Source organism: Protomyctophum bolini (assembly GCF_963924005.1).
Source record: "Protomyctophum bolini genome assembly, chromosome: 1".
Taxonomy (NCBI): domain Eukaryota; kingdom Metazoa; phylum Chordata; class Actinopteri; order Myctophiformes; family Myctophidae; genus Protomyctophum; species Protomyctophum bolini.
The window spans coordinates 30,752,437-30,770,984 of NC_137862.1; the positions used below are offsets into that span (position 1 = coordinate 30,752,437).

An 18,548-nucleotide genomic window follows, 5' to 3' on the forward strand; every position below is an offset into this window, starting at 1 on the left:
GGAGCAAAAAGGTAATTTTTCCACCAAACTTTTACCCAGCTATGAGGCTAGGGGTGACCTCAAAACCACTAGCATGAGTTGATAGCCACCAGGAACGCTAACTCGCAGAGCCGCTCTGACATTTAGACCAGATACAAGATCAATTTCATTGGTCAAATTGAGCTGGCCCGACTTTACGTCACAATCTAGATGCTAGTTTTAATAGCCTTAATAGCTTCCCGAGGGGCGTGTCAGTCCCGCTTTAAGTAAAAGTATGATATTGCAAAATGGAAATATGCATAATATGTTGCAAGTACAAGTCTGGAATAAAAAATTTACTTAAGTAAAAGTACAAAAGTATTGGTATAAAAATGTACTTACCAATTGTAGGAAGTACTCACTATGCAGAATGTCCCATTTCGTAAGTTTTCGAATGTATGAAATATATAGAAATATATAGAGGGCTGAAGTGGTTAGTGTGTTTTGTAATAATAATCCAAATCTACACAGTAACTAGTAACTAAAGTTTTCAAATAATTGTAACTGAGTAAAACATTTTGTCTCCGAGATGTAGTGGAGTAGAAGTAAAACATTTTGTCTCCAAGATGTAGTGGAGTAGAAGTAAAATACTCCAGTAAAGTAAAAGTACCTCAAAATTGTACTGTAGATGTACTGAGCACCACTGCTGGGATGTTGTGAAGGATAATAAATAGAAGGATGATTGTCAAAGTGTTGAACAGGCTAGGCTGGGGAGGGGATTTGATCTCGGTTATGTTACAGTATGTTTTCTGACCTGATGCGTGATATATTAAGAAGGTTGAGGAGTGAAACACTTTCTAAAGCACTTTACTAAACAAGGTTACAATGTGCTTTTCATAAAATTGAAGAAGGAAATCAACAACCGAATGGGGGGAGAAAAAGAACACGATAATAGGCTATGTATGAAATAAAGTGTACTGTGAAAAATAAAACATTGACAGAAGCAGCAAAACTTTAAAGTATGGACAAGACTCATGGATTAAAGTTCTCAGTTGCCACGACTGATTTCAGTCTTTTTGATTCAATAGAAGCCATCATCATGTCTCCTTTGGTGGCATATTTCACAGTGAAAACATGCTCTCAATGCGTCATGTATTGAGAGCTTGTAGTGTAGATTGTCTATTTTCAGTTATTATTTTAGAGCATTGGTCAAGCTAGCAATATGTTCTGAAGCATCTTCCATAAAATATGTAATATTCTCGGTCGGATATCTCATATGAAAGCAAAGGTTAAAGCCTCAATCTGTGATTTCTTTAACCTGGTTGACAGCATGGACAATATTGTTTAGGAATCAGCACTAGTGTGTGGGGCAGCTCCTTCCATGCCGTCTCTCAAATCACAAGCTTTAGAACTTGGTCATGCAAATATTTTCAGTCGTGGCTCTCATGAGATTTTATTTTGCTTTAATCCATGAAGACTTGGTCACCTTTAAGGCCTATTCATACTACAATTTTAGGTGATAAGGTGACCACTGAAAACTACAATTTGATGTTACTCCACAGTGGTAAGCAACTCACTGCTCACCTAAACACATCTCTCTTTTTTTTTACTGACCACCGTTTCTGTGGTCACCTTATCACCTAAAACTGGAGTATGAATAGGCCTTTAGACTTCAGCCTCGTCTTGGGAAACGTCCCCAGGAACTCGGGCTGCAGACAGGCTCGTCGTAAGGGGTTAATAATAACCCTTAATATATTATGTAATGGAGCTGTCAGGAGATGATGTATTTCTGTAGCTGGAAGGAGGACGTTGACGTAATTCTGGTTCCCTCCACACAAAAATAAGCTCTGTGGAAAATAAAGGGTATTTAAAAAATGTCAGTACTTTTACTTCTACTCCACTACATTTCAGAGGCAAATATTGTATTTTTACTTCACTACAATTATTTGAAAACTTTAGTTATTAGTTACTTTGTAGATTTTGATTATTATTACAAAATATATATATTACCCACAGCCCTATATACATTTCAGCCATTTGAAAATGGCCAATCTACAAGCTCACAAATGCGTTGTTAGCTTGGCTATTTTCAGAAGATTTTTATACATTTGAAAACGAATGAGACATTCTTTATAATTAATACTTTTGCTTTTGGTACTGGAAGTACTTGAATTCTGGACTTTTACTTGTAACAGAGTATTTCTATATTGCAGTATGTACAGTATACTTTTACTTAAATCATTGGTGTACTTTTTCCACCACTGGCTGTAATCCACATCATCATGTCATACACTCGAGGGGCAAGTCCTCTGAAACAAGGTCATGATATTTATATGGCAATCATTTTGAGCCGGCACATTTATCAATGTCTGACTATTCTCATGCTGTGATAGGCATGATTTATCGCACGTGAACCCGAACTCGATGATTCCTGCTGTTTGATCTGCCCTTGTCTCTACAGTAAGTGGAAGAATGATGCATTCTTTATATTTCAGTTGTCAATGTGCAGAAATCACAGTACAGTAGGAATAGAAAAAATGGGTGAAAATTTGAGACGCACGATATAATCGGTAGCACATCAAAATCATTTTCACCGATATTGATGACGCAAAAGTGACCGTCAATGGCTTTGTACTCCAGAGCAGAGCAGTCTGCTTGTCTCTGTCTTTTAGAGCGTCAGTTGTTAGTGGGGGAAACAAAAATGACATTTGTAAAATAAAACCTGTAAGCCTAAATATACAGTATATAGACTTTAATGTTTGTTTATGATGTAATTCTTTGCCAGCCAAGTCTATGGATTTGAATGTTTGTTTAGGCAGTAAATGACAACGTAAGACGTCATCTCGCTGATATAAATACATCCACACAACCTGACCTGCCCTGGTGGAGACCTGTGCCCAGAGGGGCACTGCCACTTTGTATCGTATTTCATCGCCATGACTGAAGTCACTGAATCATCCAATCGTATCGTCAAACTGTTAAAATGTATCATTACACCCCTGCTCCAAAGGCATTGCATCCTCACAGTGAAACTCCTTACTGTTGGCTGAAAAGAAGCAGCTGGTGAAGTAACATGTGTGAGAGGAGAAGTGGTTGTCTACACAGTGTGTAGACTCTACACACCCTCCAAAAACTGTAGGGATCTGCAGTGACAGTGATTTATACACGTGGGAGAATTAGCAGTGACTAAATTAGGAGGGGAAAATAAATGCATGTGCAAACGAGTACACCCAAAAGTTTGACATTACATCTGCATAAGAGTGAGGAGGAGGGAAAAACGGGGTTTTATGAAAAACGTACATATAATGACATGCCAAGGGCCATGAGAGCTCATACTACTTTGTTTTGCAAGCAACTTAGACATGTCTTTCATCTGTGCTCTACTGCACCAGACTTTTGCACTACTTTACAACTATTGTATGTTTTTATTTAGCGCGATTCCTTCATGTTATTAACTTGTGTTTTTGCCTGAAACCTTAATAAAAAACTATACTCTTTTTATTTTATTTACACATAAATACTGTCGCTTATTAAACAAGACATAGTGGAAAAATCAGTCTTGAGAGTCATGAAAGAATAAATGCCCCACCAGTAAGATCCTGGTCATTCTAAATATCACAGTGGCCATTGCTGGTCCTATTATAACCACAATGGAGTTTGTTTGCTTGTTGGTGCACAGTTTTTCTAGTTCATTTTCTAGCTCATAGACCAGGGAATAATGAGCTCTGTCTGTCTGTCTGTTTGTCTGCTGTTATGATCACAGCCTAATCCCCCTACTGTTGAGCGCTCAGGCTGTCCTCAGTGTCTGACCGCATGTCAAATACAATTACAATTTAGGCATTTAGCAGGCGATCTTAATAAAGTGCGACTTACAGTCGAGTTTTTTAATGTGCATTCCGCGGCCACACGCAGACAGCATTACATTCACAGAAAACCTCCCAATGATAGAACCGCAGAATTTTCGTTGAATTGATTAATTTCTTAAAGGCGATTAACTATTAACATCCCTAGTGCCTGTAGTGTACATGTGTGTAATGTGTATTATTATGTGTATTACACTCGCTAGCTGTCTCATTTCCAGTAGTAACACAGGGTAGTGTACTCAAGTCCAGACCAAGGGACTCTTCCCCCACCGAATCCACTCGAGTCACATTGTGAGGTGAGGGCCCATTCACATTAACATTATCAGAAAGCTGTCAGGCACTGATAGACAGCTGTCTTGTTAAGTAAGCTGATGCGCCTGCCTGCTCTCGCAGTGTTTTATGTACCTAGAAAATAAGAAACATTTTATCTGGTCTCGACTCGGACTCGACCCCCTCCCACACTCGGAACCCCCCCCCCACCCCACCCCCCTTAGACATGGACTTCACTTGGACACGTTTTAGGTGGACTCGACTACAACACTACAGCATGGCATTACACTGTCCTAGTTGGCTTCGATGGCCCGTTTCTGAACGTCATTCAATAGATAAGAAAGGGGCAAAGCAGTCCCGTTTATATTTTCCAAAGACACACATACTGTGCACACACGCACGCATGGATGGACACACACACACACACACACACACACACACACACACACACACACACACACACTGAGACCATGCTGTCCTGTGGGATGTAGGAGCAGTAATTAGCAGGTCTTAGTGAAGTGAGCTTCTCATACTCGCTCCTGTTCCAGCATGCTGGTGGCACATGCCTTCATTGCTATTGCTAGCATAGTTCCTGCTCACCTCTGACACACACACACACACACACACGCACGCACACACACACACACACACACACACACACACACACACACACACACACACACACACACACACACACTGTACACTACTGTGGCCGTTACACTGGTATTAAGCTGCAGAGAGAATACATTATTTGATCTTTTGCCTGAGCTATCTGAATAATCATGGCTGCCTAACAGGTGTAATGTTATGTTGAAAGGGGATGGCTAATCGTCTTGGAATGTCACTGCATCTATGACTCACTCCCTCTGAACCAACACACACATACACACACACAGTACCATGCATGGTCTCACCCAAGGCTACTCTTAGCCAGTGGTGCAGTGGCAAGTACTATAGAAAAGATCATGTCCTCTATAATTCCGTTGGCTGTTCTGTCATGCTGTTAATCGTGTACTGTATCTTAAGTACTGTGCAAAAAGCATGGAATACGGATGTGTATATTACAGGAAACTCCCGTTAAACTTTCCAACAAACTCCGGTAAACTCCCGAATTGTACCATCACACCTGTATATTACCATATATTAACTGTATATGCCCGCTAAACTTTATCAACTCAATCTGAGCTCAATTCCAATGCAAAGACCTTTTTCGATTGGCACTAGGCCGAGACCTGGATGGAATATAACCGATGACGTCACATACGCTGGGGAAAAAAACAGTATAAAACCTCTCGTCCTTGGCGATCTGTGAAGTTAACCAGCCAAACGGAGACCAAAGTATTATTTTGCATGGCCTTATAAAGAAATCGCGGCTAAAATTAGCCTAGCCGATTTACCCTCTGGTTCAGGGGTCATGAATTTGGGGTCTTCAAAATAAGATATCCGACTGAAAAGCCCTCGGCAGGGAAGAGACTACAGACTGAAACAATTAGTTTTAATTATAATGCCCATCTCATAGGCCTTTTGGATGTTGGATGATGATGCTCACTGGTCGTTTACTGTCTGGCACAGTGATGATCACGGTTGCCTGGCAACCAGAAGGTCATGTGATTCACAGTGATTATCACGGTTGCCTGGCAACCAGAAGGTCATGTGTTGAATGGCCCTTATACGAGGCTTTTCTGTGTTGTCACATGGCTTACCTCACATGGGTGCGCTCCAGCTTGCTGCCACACCAAAACATGAGCATAACTGGCCTTAGAAGGGGAGTTTGTCCCTAGGCACAGTGGACACTGCTCTGTAGCAAATCTTTGGAATATGGCAGATCTACAAGCTCACAATGCTTTGCATCATGACGCATTGTGAGCTTGTAAACATATTCAGGGCATATTCTGAACTATTCCTTAAGGTCATCTGGGCAATCCACATCTGTTCCCTAGGCTTACCCTACAGAAACAACACTACATCTCTTGGGTGGAAGTGGCCTGATTTCTATGCTTATTTTGCTGGTGCTGGTGCCACGCTCTGGGCCTGGAGGGCTGGGCAGTATTGTTAATGTACGTTTTGCAATAGTTCAAAATCTACAACCTAACTAGTAACAAAAGTTTTCAAATAAATGTAGTGGAGTAAAAGTACATTTGTATCTGAGATGTAGTAGAGTAGAAGTAAAAGTATTGGAATTTGGAAATGTACATATTACAAAATTGTACAGAACTTAAGTAAATAGATTAAATGTAGATGGCAGATTTCCCTACACCTTTCAATATAAGTGTAGCTTGACTTTTAAGAGAGAATTGTTGGGAAGGGATTCAAAGGTGAATCACAAGATGTTCTGTTACTCTCAGGCGGAATATTGGGTCGCATGATGGGGGGTCATGCTACAATTTGAAGCACAGTGTGAAACCCGCTGAGAAATAGTGCTAACTGGGGTTCACTGGCAGTCTTTATTACAGTGAAGAAGGTGCGTCATTGGCTAGTACTTTCAATTATCTTTTTATGGCCTCACATATTGACACACCGCTAGCTATGGCAAGCCATTGTACAGACAGTAATGTACCAATTAAGGTTGATTTATGTGTAGTTCGGTGTTAAAAATAGCTGATCTACAATCTCACACATCTCACACAGCCTGTGCATTTCATAAGCTCTTTGAGCTGTTATTTTCAGTGTGTGACATGACATGCAACCAAGTATAAATTGGGCAATAGGGTGTCTAGTCCTCTAGGAGGCCACTGGTTCCCAAGCAGTGGATCTGGACCCAGTGGTCCCCATTTGTGGGCCACGGAGCGATTTATTTGGGTCACGACTTTGAGTAAAAATCCAGTTTTCCTTTATTTTAAAATAGTATTATTAATTTGACACCCTTACAATTCAAACTATTTCATAAACTTCTACTTTCAGCCCGGAAATGCATTCTGATAAACTGGATTAAGGATAAGCCTCCAACTGTACAAATGTGGTATAGAGAGATATTCGGTGTGCAACCCCATGGGTTCTCAACCTGTGGGTCGCGACCCCTCTGGGGGTCGCCAAATAATTTTGGGGGGTCCCCAAATTATACAAAAAAACGAGTTTACATATAGTACACATACAGTATACACCTTTCCTAATGATTATCTGGTTTCAGTATTTATTTATGGTGTATTGTCTCTATTATTAAGGTTATTGTAGCAGTCAATTTATGTTGGTGGTCGGGAGGGGGCGGGGCGGGGGTCCCGAGACACTGCCAAAGCATCTCGGGGGACCAAAAACGTTGAGAACCCCTGTGCTACCCCATGAAAGGCAACAACGCTTCCTTTCAGGTGGTGTGGCCCCCATTATTACATTATTTGTTTCTTTGTGAATGGGCTCGAGGCATGTGCTATACTGTACATGTACATGTGCTATACTGTGCTATACTGTACATGTACATGTGCTATACTGTGCTATACTGTACATGTACATGTGCTATACTGTGCTATACTGTACATGTACATGTGCTATACTGTACATGTACATGTGCTATACTGTACATGTACAGTATAGCACAGTATAGCACATGTACATGTACAGTATAGCACATGTACATGTACAGTATAGCACAGTATAGCACATGTACATGTACAGTATAGCACATGTACATGTACAGTATAGCACAGTATAGCACATGTACATGTACAGTATAGTACAGTATAGCACATGTACATGTACAGTATAGCACAGTATAGCACATGTACGTACAGGCAGGATCAGTATTAACTGCCTTAACTCAAAAATGACTTGCACCAACTATAAATGAATGGATTGATTTAATCTATAATATATTTATTATGGAGAGAATTACATTCAGCTTTAGAGGTCAAATTGAAGTCTTCATGGACAGGTGGATTACTCATGTCTCTACCATAAGACTTGATAATATTTCAATTCAGTTTTCGTTGTACATATAATACAAATAAAGATCTATCTATCTAAGTTGATAGGCTATACATCGACAATTTGCTCTTTCATAATGTGGCTCGGCTGATCTGACGCAGTAAATCAAATCAAATCAAAATAGGAATCACAGATTATACTGTGGTGGTGGGTGTCTGTGACTGGGTGGCCAGTGACAGCTTATAGAGAAAGTTGATGATGCATTTGTGGAGATATCGACAGACCTGCCATTTCTACTTTGTTACTTCCCATCTCTGGACAGACACATGAGTGTAGTACCACCTGTTTCTAAATTGCACATAATGCAAGAGGCAACAGGATGTTGCGTTATTGAAAACGAGTGCTTCCATTCACCTGCACTGAATTTCTTGACAGAAAGTAGCTCATATAGCATTCTACGGTGGACTTCTATGAAACCAAAACGTTGCAGATAGAGGATAATTCAAGCTTTCTATACACCTGCAATGTTGGTGAGTTTAACATCGTTTAATACAATCCGACAGGACGTTTCTGTTTGGATGTATGAGCTGTCAAGGGCAGAAAGTTGTTGTTTTTTGCCACTCGGTAGGCGTTCCCTCACGGACTGCATAACTTCCCGGGACTATGATGTCACGTGCATAGCCTGCTTTTGAATGATCCCATGGCAGCCGGTAGTGTATCTTATTGACATTCAATGTTCCACACTGGCTGGCTGTGTGGGTATAGCTGCTTCATCCGTTTGCCTCGGCCTATAGCTAGCAACTACCTACAGATAAGCTAAGCTATAGTTACACATGTGTGTCACTGCCTTATGCCCCAATACTACAATCCACAGTTAACTCATTTAGGTGTGTGTGTGTGTGTGTGTGTGTGTGTGTGTGTGTGTGTGTGTGTGTGTGTGTGTGTGTGTGTGTGTGTGTGTGTGTGTGTGTGTGTGTGTGTGTGTGTGTGTGTGTGTGTGTGTGTGTGTGTGTGTGTGTGTGTGTGTGTGTGTGTGTGTGTGTGTGTGTGTACTACTGGCAAGGACTCGGTTTATGGAGGAAGGAAGGAATCTCTGGTTGATGTCTGTTCATGTATGTTAATGAACTGCAATCCATTCAGCTAGTGGGCCAGGCCTTAGGGGTCTCTCTCTCTCTGTGTCTCTCTCTGTGTCTCTCTCGCTCTTTCAGCATCTTGCTCAAGGACACTTTGACACTACAGGTCTCTGCACACAGAGCACATTTTTCTGATTTTTAGCAGTTTCTCCATCGGTTTTCCGAAAAACGCGTCCAGTGTGCAACCACCTTAACTCTGGGGGAACCCGGGATGGAACTGGGAACCTCAGGGCACCCATCCAGCTACTATATGCCTGAGGTCTTGCCCAGGGTGTGTGCCGCCCATTGGCATGAGAAAACAAGGTGGAGTGGAACAAAGTGGAACAAAACAATCAAGATAAAACATCATATCCATTAGCTTGGTATAAACGTTAGAGAGTATAAACTCTCTCACTCTCTCTCTCTCTCTCTCTTTATCACTTTCTCTCTCTCCTTTGAGTATAAAGAAATCAAGGGCATGAAATTCATGCTTAATACTGTCTAGATTGCAGTTACGATTTTTATTGGCTTGTTTTGAAAAGAGCTATTATCAGTGACTCTGTACAAATATTTGGTGTGTCTGGTTACATGAATGAAGGCCATTGTGTGTGGCTGGGACGTGATGACATGGATTCCTGTTCTAGTAATGGAGAGGGGTGTGTGCGTGTGTGTGTGTGTGTGTGTGTGTGTGTGTGTGTGCGCGTGCGTGCGAAATATTTAGAAATATTTAGAGACTCAAAATTAGCGTAGCCTATTTATAGTAAGCTTCTGTCTGTGTTTTGTTTTGGTGTTTGATTATTAATCGTACCCTGTCTGGATTAATATTACTTTTCCTGCTGCACACACAAAGGCAAATGACTGCTTGTGGACAGTGCAGTGATTTGTTTTTGTTGGCCGTACATAAAGTATGAATAAATCGTAATCCGTGTTGCCACGTTTCTCCTCCTCTCTCTCCCTGCAGCTTCTTCTTTAACCGCCACCATTCCGTGCTGTAAGTCAGACCCCAATATGTCTTCTAACGGAGACCTCAGCGACCCGGGGAGCCATGAGAGCTTCTGGGAGGTAGGAACACACACACACACACACACACACACACACACACACAGAGAGGCCTATAAGTAATACAAATGTAATACGTTGAACTTGTGAAGTGTTTTTGGATAAAGCACCCTCTGGTATGTTACGTGGTTTAGAGTGGTGTATAAATAGATACTGTACACAGCTGCATGTAATGAGTCCCTGCTGCTGAAGAACTACATGTTTATTCTTAGCCTCTGCCTCTCTCTCTTGTTTCTTTGCACTTGTTTGTCAATATTTCCATCTACCTTTTATTACTGTTTATTTCTCTCTCTGTGGTCTGCGAGTCAGGAGGGCCGAGATCATGTTTTGCGAAGCTTGGGCCGTTCGCCGCGGCCACAGACGGTGTGTGACATGACGGCGCTCAGCGGCCGGTCGCGACGTACAGCCCAAGCATCGAGGAAGAAGCCAGTCGTCTCTCTCTCACTCACACACACACACACACACACACACACACACACACACACGCACACACACACACACACACACACACACACACACAGCACACCCTCCTTAACCCATTTTGGGCGGGAACCCCTTTTGGTGTTTTAAACATTGTTATAATTTAGCTATTGAAAAATAGCAGATCTAGAAGCTCATGTAGGTCTTGAGCTTGTAGGTCTGCTATTTTTGAAAAATCGTGAAAATTTTGAGGTCAGGCCTGAATGGATTAAAGTTGTGTGTGTGTGTGTGTGTGTGTGTGTGTGTGTGTGTGTGTAGTCTGGGAACTACAAGCGGACAGTGAAGCGGGTGGATGACGGCCACCGGCTGTGCAATGAGCTGGTTAGTTGCTTCCAGGAGAGAGCCAAGATAGAGAAGAGCTACGCTGTACAACTCAGTGACTGGGCCAAGAAATGGAGGAGTACCGTGGAGAAAGGTAACACACACACACACACATACACACACACACACACACACACACACACACACACACACGCACACACACACACACACAGTTGATATGTCCAAACTCAGAAGGGACTTCCTTGTGTGGTATTTATGCTTATTATTTGTACAACAGATAGACAGGAAAGATGGAGTACTGAGAGGGGATAGTAGAGGAGGCTGAACAAACAGTGAAAAAAGGACACGCACACCTATACCTATAGGCTGGGTGCTGGATCAAAATAAAGTCATTCAGTAAAAGATATTTTGGGAGCATTAATTGGAGTACTGAGAGAGGATGCATAGCAAATCCATAAGCAACATACAAAACATGATTGTCCTGATTAGATCCTTGCCTTTCGGTTATGGACATTAGGCTACTAATCACTAGGGTGCCCTAGAATCAGATAATTTACAGCTTTTATTCTGAAAACGCCCGCTTTTCCTTTCCCCCAAAATCGGGAAGCCAAATCTACCATTTCTACATCGTGCTGGTAACATTGATTTCTCTTCAGAAGCGTTAATATTCAGAAAATTAGACCAGAACATCTACGCTTTGATCCGCTGCGCGGAATGTCCCCAGACGTCTTTAGCACCCCGCGGTCTTATTTGGTAAGATGTCTGTGGACGTCTTTAGCAGCCAATATACTGTATATATATATGCAGCAATTCAGTTTTTGCCCCCGATCAACCGTATCCCATTGGCCGTGGGGCTTTAGGCCCTTTCCCAATTCGTTTTTTAACCCTACCCCTCAGCCCTTGCCCCTTCCCCTTGTTCCTACATAATGAGTGTCAAGGGGTAGGGAGATGAATCATCCCCCTAGGAATCGGAATGTCCCTTATAGATTGCTACGTCATCGCTGTGCGACGCAATTGTGCGACGGAAACCCTTGGACGTAAACATCCCGTTTCAGTGTTTATTGGGTAACTTAGCAACCGGTTTCTTCTTCTTCTCTGCGTTTTATGGCGGATCGCACCAACATAAAAGTGCATACCGTCACCTACTGTCCTCTTTCCGCGCCGTACTGTACTGTACATTATGGCAGTACAATTGAGATAACCTTTCCCCAAACTTTGATGGCATTTTTCTGTCTCTAGGACCCCCAATTTATATTGTAATATCAATGTTAATTAACTCTGAGAGTGTAAAAACTATCATTTAGCCCATAACCCACTTTGGAAACTACTTTCCATTTGATTTAAGCTGTAGAGATGGAACGTAAATATAACATTGCTGTGGTTATGATAAAATAAATATATTGTAATTTTGTCTCATGTTGGTAGCCCACCATGTATGCAGAATGTAATTCAGCTAGATATAGCTCATTCTGACACATGCTCAACAGTTGTACCTGATTCATTGATTATTGTCTTAACAGTTTGTTTAGCATGGGTACATATATACAGGGTTATAAAAAGGAAAAACAATTTACAGTATAGAAAGAAGGGGCTGTGGTCACTGTTCAATTGTTTTTAATATCATTAAGAACAGAGTAATTTTCTATCAATGAAAATGCCATCGTGATTCATCTCCATCCAATGTACAGTCTGCACAGCAGCTTGCAATCTGTTCCATATGGTTTGCCTGGGGAAAAACACAACACCATTGCTAATTAGTTATGTAAGTTTTGCAACTTGTGGGGATTAGCTTAACATTGGTCATGATAAAACCGTCACTGCAGCGAGTAGCCAACGTTATGCAGTGACAGCGTTATGTAGGTACAGTAGGCTATTTCACGGCTTTTAAGAGCTCCAAAACTGCAGAATGTTGACATATCGTGGTCTGGGGGGTCGGACTTATGCCTGCTAATAAGCTAGCTTGCATCCGAGTTGTATCACCGGCGCACCAGCGTTAAATAAAAAAGAATAAAGCGCCGATGCGGTGCCAAATGAATGGGTAACGCCGTATCATATCGTTAGTTCACGTGAGGTAACGTTAACCTTTGCTAGAGATTGCGATATTTTTGGCGATGCAGATTGTTAATACATTCAAATAATATTGGTTATTATAATATTTTTCCATAATAAAGGACATAAAAGGCTTCTTACCTCGTCCGCCTTTCAGCCCTCAGTGATGTTGCTCCGTTTTGAGTCCGGTCGCGATGTCCCTTCAAACGAAGGGGATTCTACCCCTCGCCCTCAGCCCTAACCCTCGCTCCAAAGAGAATTGAGAAAACCCTTCCTCCTCACGTGAACGCGCATAAGCAAGGGCAAGGGCTAAGGGCCAGGACGAAGGGGGGAATTGGGATTGAGCCTTAGTGTCCCATTAGCCGTATACTATAGGGCCAGTCTCCCATTGGCTTAGAGGCCAGCAAATCATGACCATTGGCCGTATAGGCCTAGTCTCCCCATTGGCTTAGACGCCAGCCAATTATGAAAATCTCGCCACTACATCGCTATTATTGTTTTTCTGTCATTTGTGTTGGACTTGAGCATTTAGTTTGTAGCCATTTTTTCAAAGATTTGACCGTGCAGGAAACCAGTCTTCCGAGCAAAGTTTAAAGAAGTGCCACCATTCCCCCATCCTCTTCTCAGGTCCTCAGTACGGCACGTTGGAGAAGGCTTGGCATGCCTTCATGCAGGCGGCGGAGCGTCTGAGCGAGCTGCACCTGGAGCTGCGTGAGCGCCTGGCCGTGGAGGACAGCGACAAGATCCGCTCCTGGCAGAAGGACGGCTTCCACAAGCAGATGATGGGCGGCTTCAGGGAGACCAAGGACGCCGACGACGGCTTCCGCAAGGCCCAGAAACCCTGGGTCCGCAAGTTGAAGGAGGTGAGTGAGTGCTGTCTGACTGTCCGAATGAAACCCTGGGTTCGAAAGCTGAAGAGTGAGTGTTCAATAACAGACACAATGGACTCTATGCACACAGAATAAGTCTTCCTACTTCCGGGCCCTTCCCTACTTCCTCCTACCTACTTCCAGGTGTTACCGATGATACTAATTAAGGCTCTGCTCCATTTACTAGTGTACAGTTTTCTTTTCATTCAAGGACCCCCATACACCTGTACGGGGCCATTTGGAACCCACTCGAGGACACATTGAGACAGTGTTTCCAGGGAGCCAACATGCACAACAGCAGCACCCTGCTCTTTTGGAATGGAACAGAGCCTTCATTAGTATCATCAGTAACACCTGTGAAGGATGTAGGGAAGTGGCCTGGTTCTTTCCAAAATGGCTATGCATAGAACCCATCCTACATGGGGTGTGGGGTTGTTTGGTTGGTCAAAGACGCACACAGGACTAAGGAGTAGGAAAGTAGTAGACAGTGGGTCATGTCCAGTCAGTCAATGTAGAACCGTAGAAGCGCACACCTCTCTCTCTCTCTCCTCTGATTAGGTACCGTGACTTCACTGTGCCTTCTCCTTGTCCTTTATTACATTATATAAAAACGGTGACATACCGGTATTTATTTTTGCATCAATATTCATTCATTTTTAACCTCCTGGCCTGGGTGGGGACGTGAGGAGGCGGGGGGTGCCCAGCAGCTGTGGCCATGTGGCTTAACTACTACAGTACGCACGTACTACGCACCTCAAAATATCCGCTCCGCAATCAACGTGTTTTGAGCTTGTAGATCTGCTTTTTTCGGAGCACAACAGCCCGTCATACAACGAAGTAGCCAATAAATTTGCTGTATGGTCCACAAGAAGTGAAAGACTGTCGACCGAGTTAGTTGTAAACCCAGAAACAGAGTAAGGATTAACCATGAAGTTAACATCTGAATCCAGTTTCATAGTGGTATAGACACTATGAAAGACAAGAACTTGTTGGTGAGTTTATTATGGATGGAAGTCCATTTGGTTGGTGGACAGTTTACTATGAAAACCTGCATTTCCCGCCAGTCGTGTCATGCCTCGTGTCACGCCTCCATATATGGTCACGCCTCCATATATGGCCGTCTCCATATATGAAGGTCACGCCACTGACCTCATCAAACCCTGGATCTGCATATATGGAGCCGGCCAGCCACTCTATATCTGACCTCAATTCCATATGTTGATCCTCACCCACCCGTCCTTCATCTTTGATGTCTCCCTTTTGACTGATACCTGTCCATTCAAACTCTAGACGGGCCCGCCCAAAGTTCTCAGCACGCACGCGAGCACGGCATTAGATTTAAGGTGGGCGTAACAAAATAATTGATGAAAATTTGGTTTTGACGCGTGTGTGTGCGTGCGTGCGCAGGTGGAATCCAGTAAGAAGAGCTATCACCAGGCTAGAAAGGAGGAGCGGACAGCGCTGACCAGGGAAACTCATGCCAAGGCTGACCCCTCCAAGTCCCAGGAGGAGGTCCGCAAGTTCTCCACACGCCTGGAGCGCTGCGGCCAGGAGGCTGAGAAGGTACACACACTAGTGTTGTAGTACGTGAGTCCGTTACTGTTACAAGTAAAAGTCTGACATTCAAAATTTACGAGTATTGGCATCAAAATGTACTTAGTGAAGTGCCAAAAGTTCTCATTATGCAAAATGTCCCATTTCAAGTTCTTTAAAGGAATGAAATCTTTAGAAAATAGCAAGCTTGTAGATCACATAAATGAACACACACCCGAGAGCATGACGTTAACCCCACTTCCAGCATCTTGTACGTGGGTGTGTCAGTGGGTCCAGTATGGGCCCGGCCCAACATGAGCAGGCGTGTCGTACTGGGAGGGAGCAGCAGTACGTTGCTCTGGGCTCCTCAAATAAACTGTGTGTGTGTGTGTGTGTGTGTGTGTGTCCTCCAGGCTAAGGAGCTTTATGAGAAGGCCCTGGAGGAGTTGAACCGCTGCAACCCTCGATATATGGAGGACATGGAGCAGGTGTTTGACCTCACCCAGGAGGCAGAGCGCAAGCGGCTCTGCTTCTTCAAAGAGGTCCTCCTGGACATCCACAAGCACCTCAACCTGTCCTGCAAAGATGGGTACGACACACTAATAGAATACGCATACACTAGGCCTGCCACAATTATTACATAATCGTCTAATCGCAAATATTTTTTGCATGATCGTCCTAAAACACGCACACCACACGCACATGCACGGACACGCACACGCACACACTCGCACGAGAGTGAGCTATTTAGCCATGGGCTTGGTCATAGTCTTTCAAAAATGGCATATCGTTGAATCTAAGTGTGTTTGTCTGTCTGTGTACTCGGGCATACAGTAACACAATGCGTTTGTGCATACTTGTGTCTGTAGCTTTGTGTACACAGAAGTAAATGTTCTACTTGTATAGTTGTCCATTAACTATCGACCTCTCGTCCTCTCCTGTGATGTTTAAACAATTCATAGTTACCATGGTAAGGCAGATCAGAAAGGCATGGCAGTACCACTGTTCAAATAACAAGTGGAATTTACCCACGCTTTGATATCAGCCTTTTTAAGCACAGTTACTGTTATCTGCTTATATATGGGAATGCTTTGATGTGAACGTTAATTCAGGAATGCCTCTGGAAGAAATTGGTGGCTAGTTTGTGTGTGTGTGTGTATATATATATATATATATATATATCACTCATTCTTGAGATGAGGGACAAAAGTGGAAAAAACATGTCCCACACATAAGAGCCTTATTTTATGTAAAAAATTAATTAATTCATAAAAATAAAAGCACTTGCAAAGTTAAGTGTAATACAGTTGTGTATTATTATGCCCTTAATTTCATTATAATTGTTTTCATATTCCATCTGAATTAGTTAAAAGCAGGCCCTGTACCCAAAAAGGCCTGTATTTAGCCTGTCCCCAGCAAGTGGCCACAATTTCAAACTGCCAAAAAAGTGTCTAATACTGTCACAATCACATAAATATACATACTAAATTAAAGTAGATTGTCAACAACATAGCAAATAATATACACAGTTAATTTTAATTTATATTTTCTATTAAATATCTCATATCAAATGTTCGTCCCAAGTCTCCGTCAACTCCGTCAGGTTTTTTTAAAAGTCTTAAATTAATCAGAAAATATTGTCGACAGATTTAGCCTGAAGACTCCTTTTCCAAGTCCCATTTATATTTGTTGCAACAGTGGAGTACCTGGTCTGACAAGCATTCAATTGTTTGATATTTTAAACAAACAATGTTGATAACAATGTGGTCACAGCTTTTACATGTCAACTCCGTCTGCACATTTTTATGATCTTTGTTAAGAATTCCAAAATAATGTTTATTATTTTAGTTTAGGGGTTAGGTTTAGCTAACAAAATTAAGCAAAAACAAAATGGCTACATTGTACTAAAGAGGGTTAAGATGAAAACAAATGCCATTTTGTCAACTCCGTCAGACGTCAACTCCGTCAGATTTTGTGTCTGACGGAGTTGACGTGTATCTGACGGAGTTGACAAAAGTGTTCCTAAAACAGCATGCCTTAAGGAACATTTTTGGCTATGGGGCCATCACAGATTTGTCTCGTGGTGACCATGGCAGCCATATTACAAAAGAGCCGCCACCTGATGTTATTTTACAATAACTCAAGTTCTACACCACCTAGGATCTTGATTCTGGTGACTAAGACCTCATTTTCAAGGATGAGGGATACAGTGGTACAATTTAGACTTTCCCTGTGACCATGGCAGCCATTTTTCAAAATGGCCGCCACCTGCTGTTATTTTACAATAACTCAAGTTCTACACCACCTAGGATCTTGATTCTGGTGACTAATCATACATTTTCAAGGATGTGGGGTACATTGGTAATATTTAGATTTGTCCTGTGACCATAGCAGCCTTTTTTTTTTCAAAATGGCCGCCACCTGCTGTTATTTTACAATAACTCAAGTTTTAGACCACCTAGGATCTTGATTTTGGCGACGAATCATACATTTTAAAAGATGAGAAATACAGTGGTACTATTTAGATTTGTCCTGTGACCATGGCAGCCATTGTTTTTCAAAATGACCACCAACCTGCTGTTATTTTACCAATAACTCAAGTTTTAGACCACCAAGGATCTTGATTCTGGCGACTAATCATTACATTTTCAAGGATGAACTTTCTCTGGGAGAGGTAAGGGCTTATTTCAGGTGCAGGTTGAGTTTCTACTGACAGGACATTAAAAGGAGGTGGGCTTTCTGGCCTTTGACTTTCCCCTTTCAGGTACAGATGCACAGTTTGACTTCACTGGCCACTGCAGGGAACTGTGGGGGAGAAACTTTGTTCTCTTGACACCCCGATTAGGTTCAGGTTTTTTTTGGTGGAGACTTGCCTTTCATGACATCTTTGCTGCAGCAGTTGATCTCCTTACTGCCAGTGGTGGCACACTCTGGGTCTCTGGGGCATTGTATCTTGGTGGCCTCCTGCCAGTGTTTCTCCATCCTTCTCCTGAGCTCTGTGTTCTGGGGCTCTGTTATAGTCAACTTACATTGTCTTGGCTGGAGATTGCTTTCCTGCAGGGTCCAGCCCAGTCTTGTGCAGATGGCTGCTGGCCCACCTGGAGGCCCCAACCTCACTTGTTCGGTTGGTGTGATTAGGTGGGGTGGTCTTCCCCAATCAGGATGAGGGGTTTGACCCTTTCAAACGGCAGTCTGGCCAAGTGTCTGTATTTAGTTGT

At 42.6% G+C, this 18,548-nt stretch overlaps 1 protein-coding gene across 3 annotated transcripts in view; it reads left to right on the top strand.

Annotated features, from left to right (window-relative positions):
• The window catches only part of pacsin3 (protein kinase C and casein kinase substrate in neurons 3), a 45,392-nt gene that overhangs the window by 11,026 nt on the left and 15,818 nt on the right, over positions 1–18,548 (top strand). For all 3 annotated transcript variants that reach the window (XM_080764846.1, XM_080764848.1, XM_080764847.1), the window contains 5 exons: positions 10,020–10,120; positions 10,856–11,012; positions 13,556–13,791; positions 15,205–15,360; positions 15,744–15,919. In XM_080764846.1, the coding sequence (XP_080620972.1) occupies positions 10,067–10,120; positions 10,856–11,012; positions 13,556–13,791; positions 15,205–15,360; positions 15,744–15,919 (779 nt within the window). In that variant the 5' untranslated portion in view covers positions 10,020–10,066. The remainder of the gene's footprint in view (positions 1–10,019; positions 10,121–10,855; positions 11,013–13,555; positions 13,792–15,204; positions 15,361–15,743; positions 15,920–18,548) is intronic.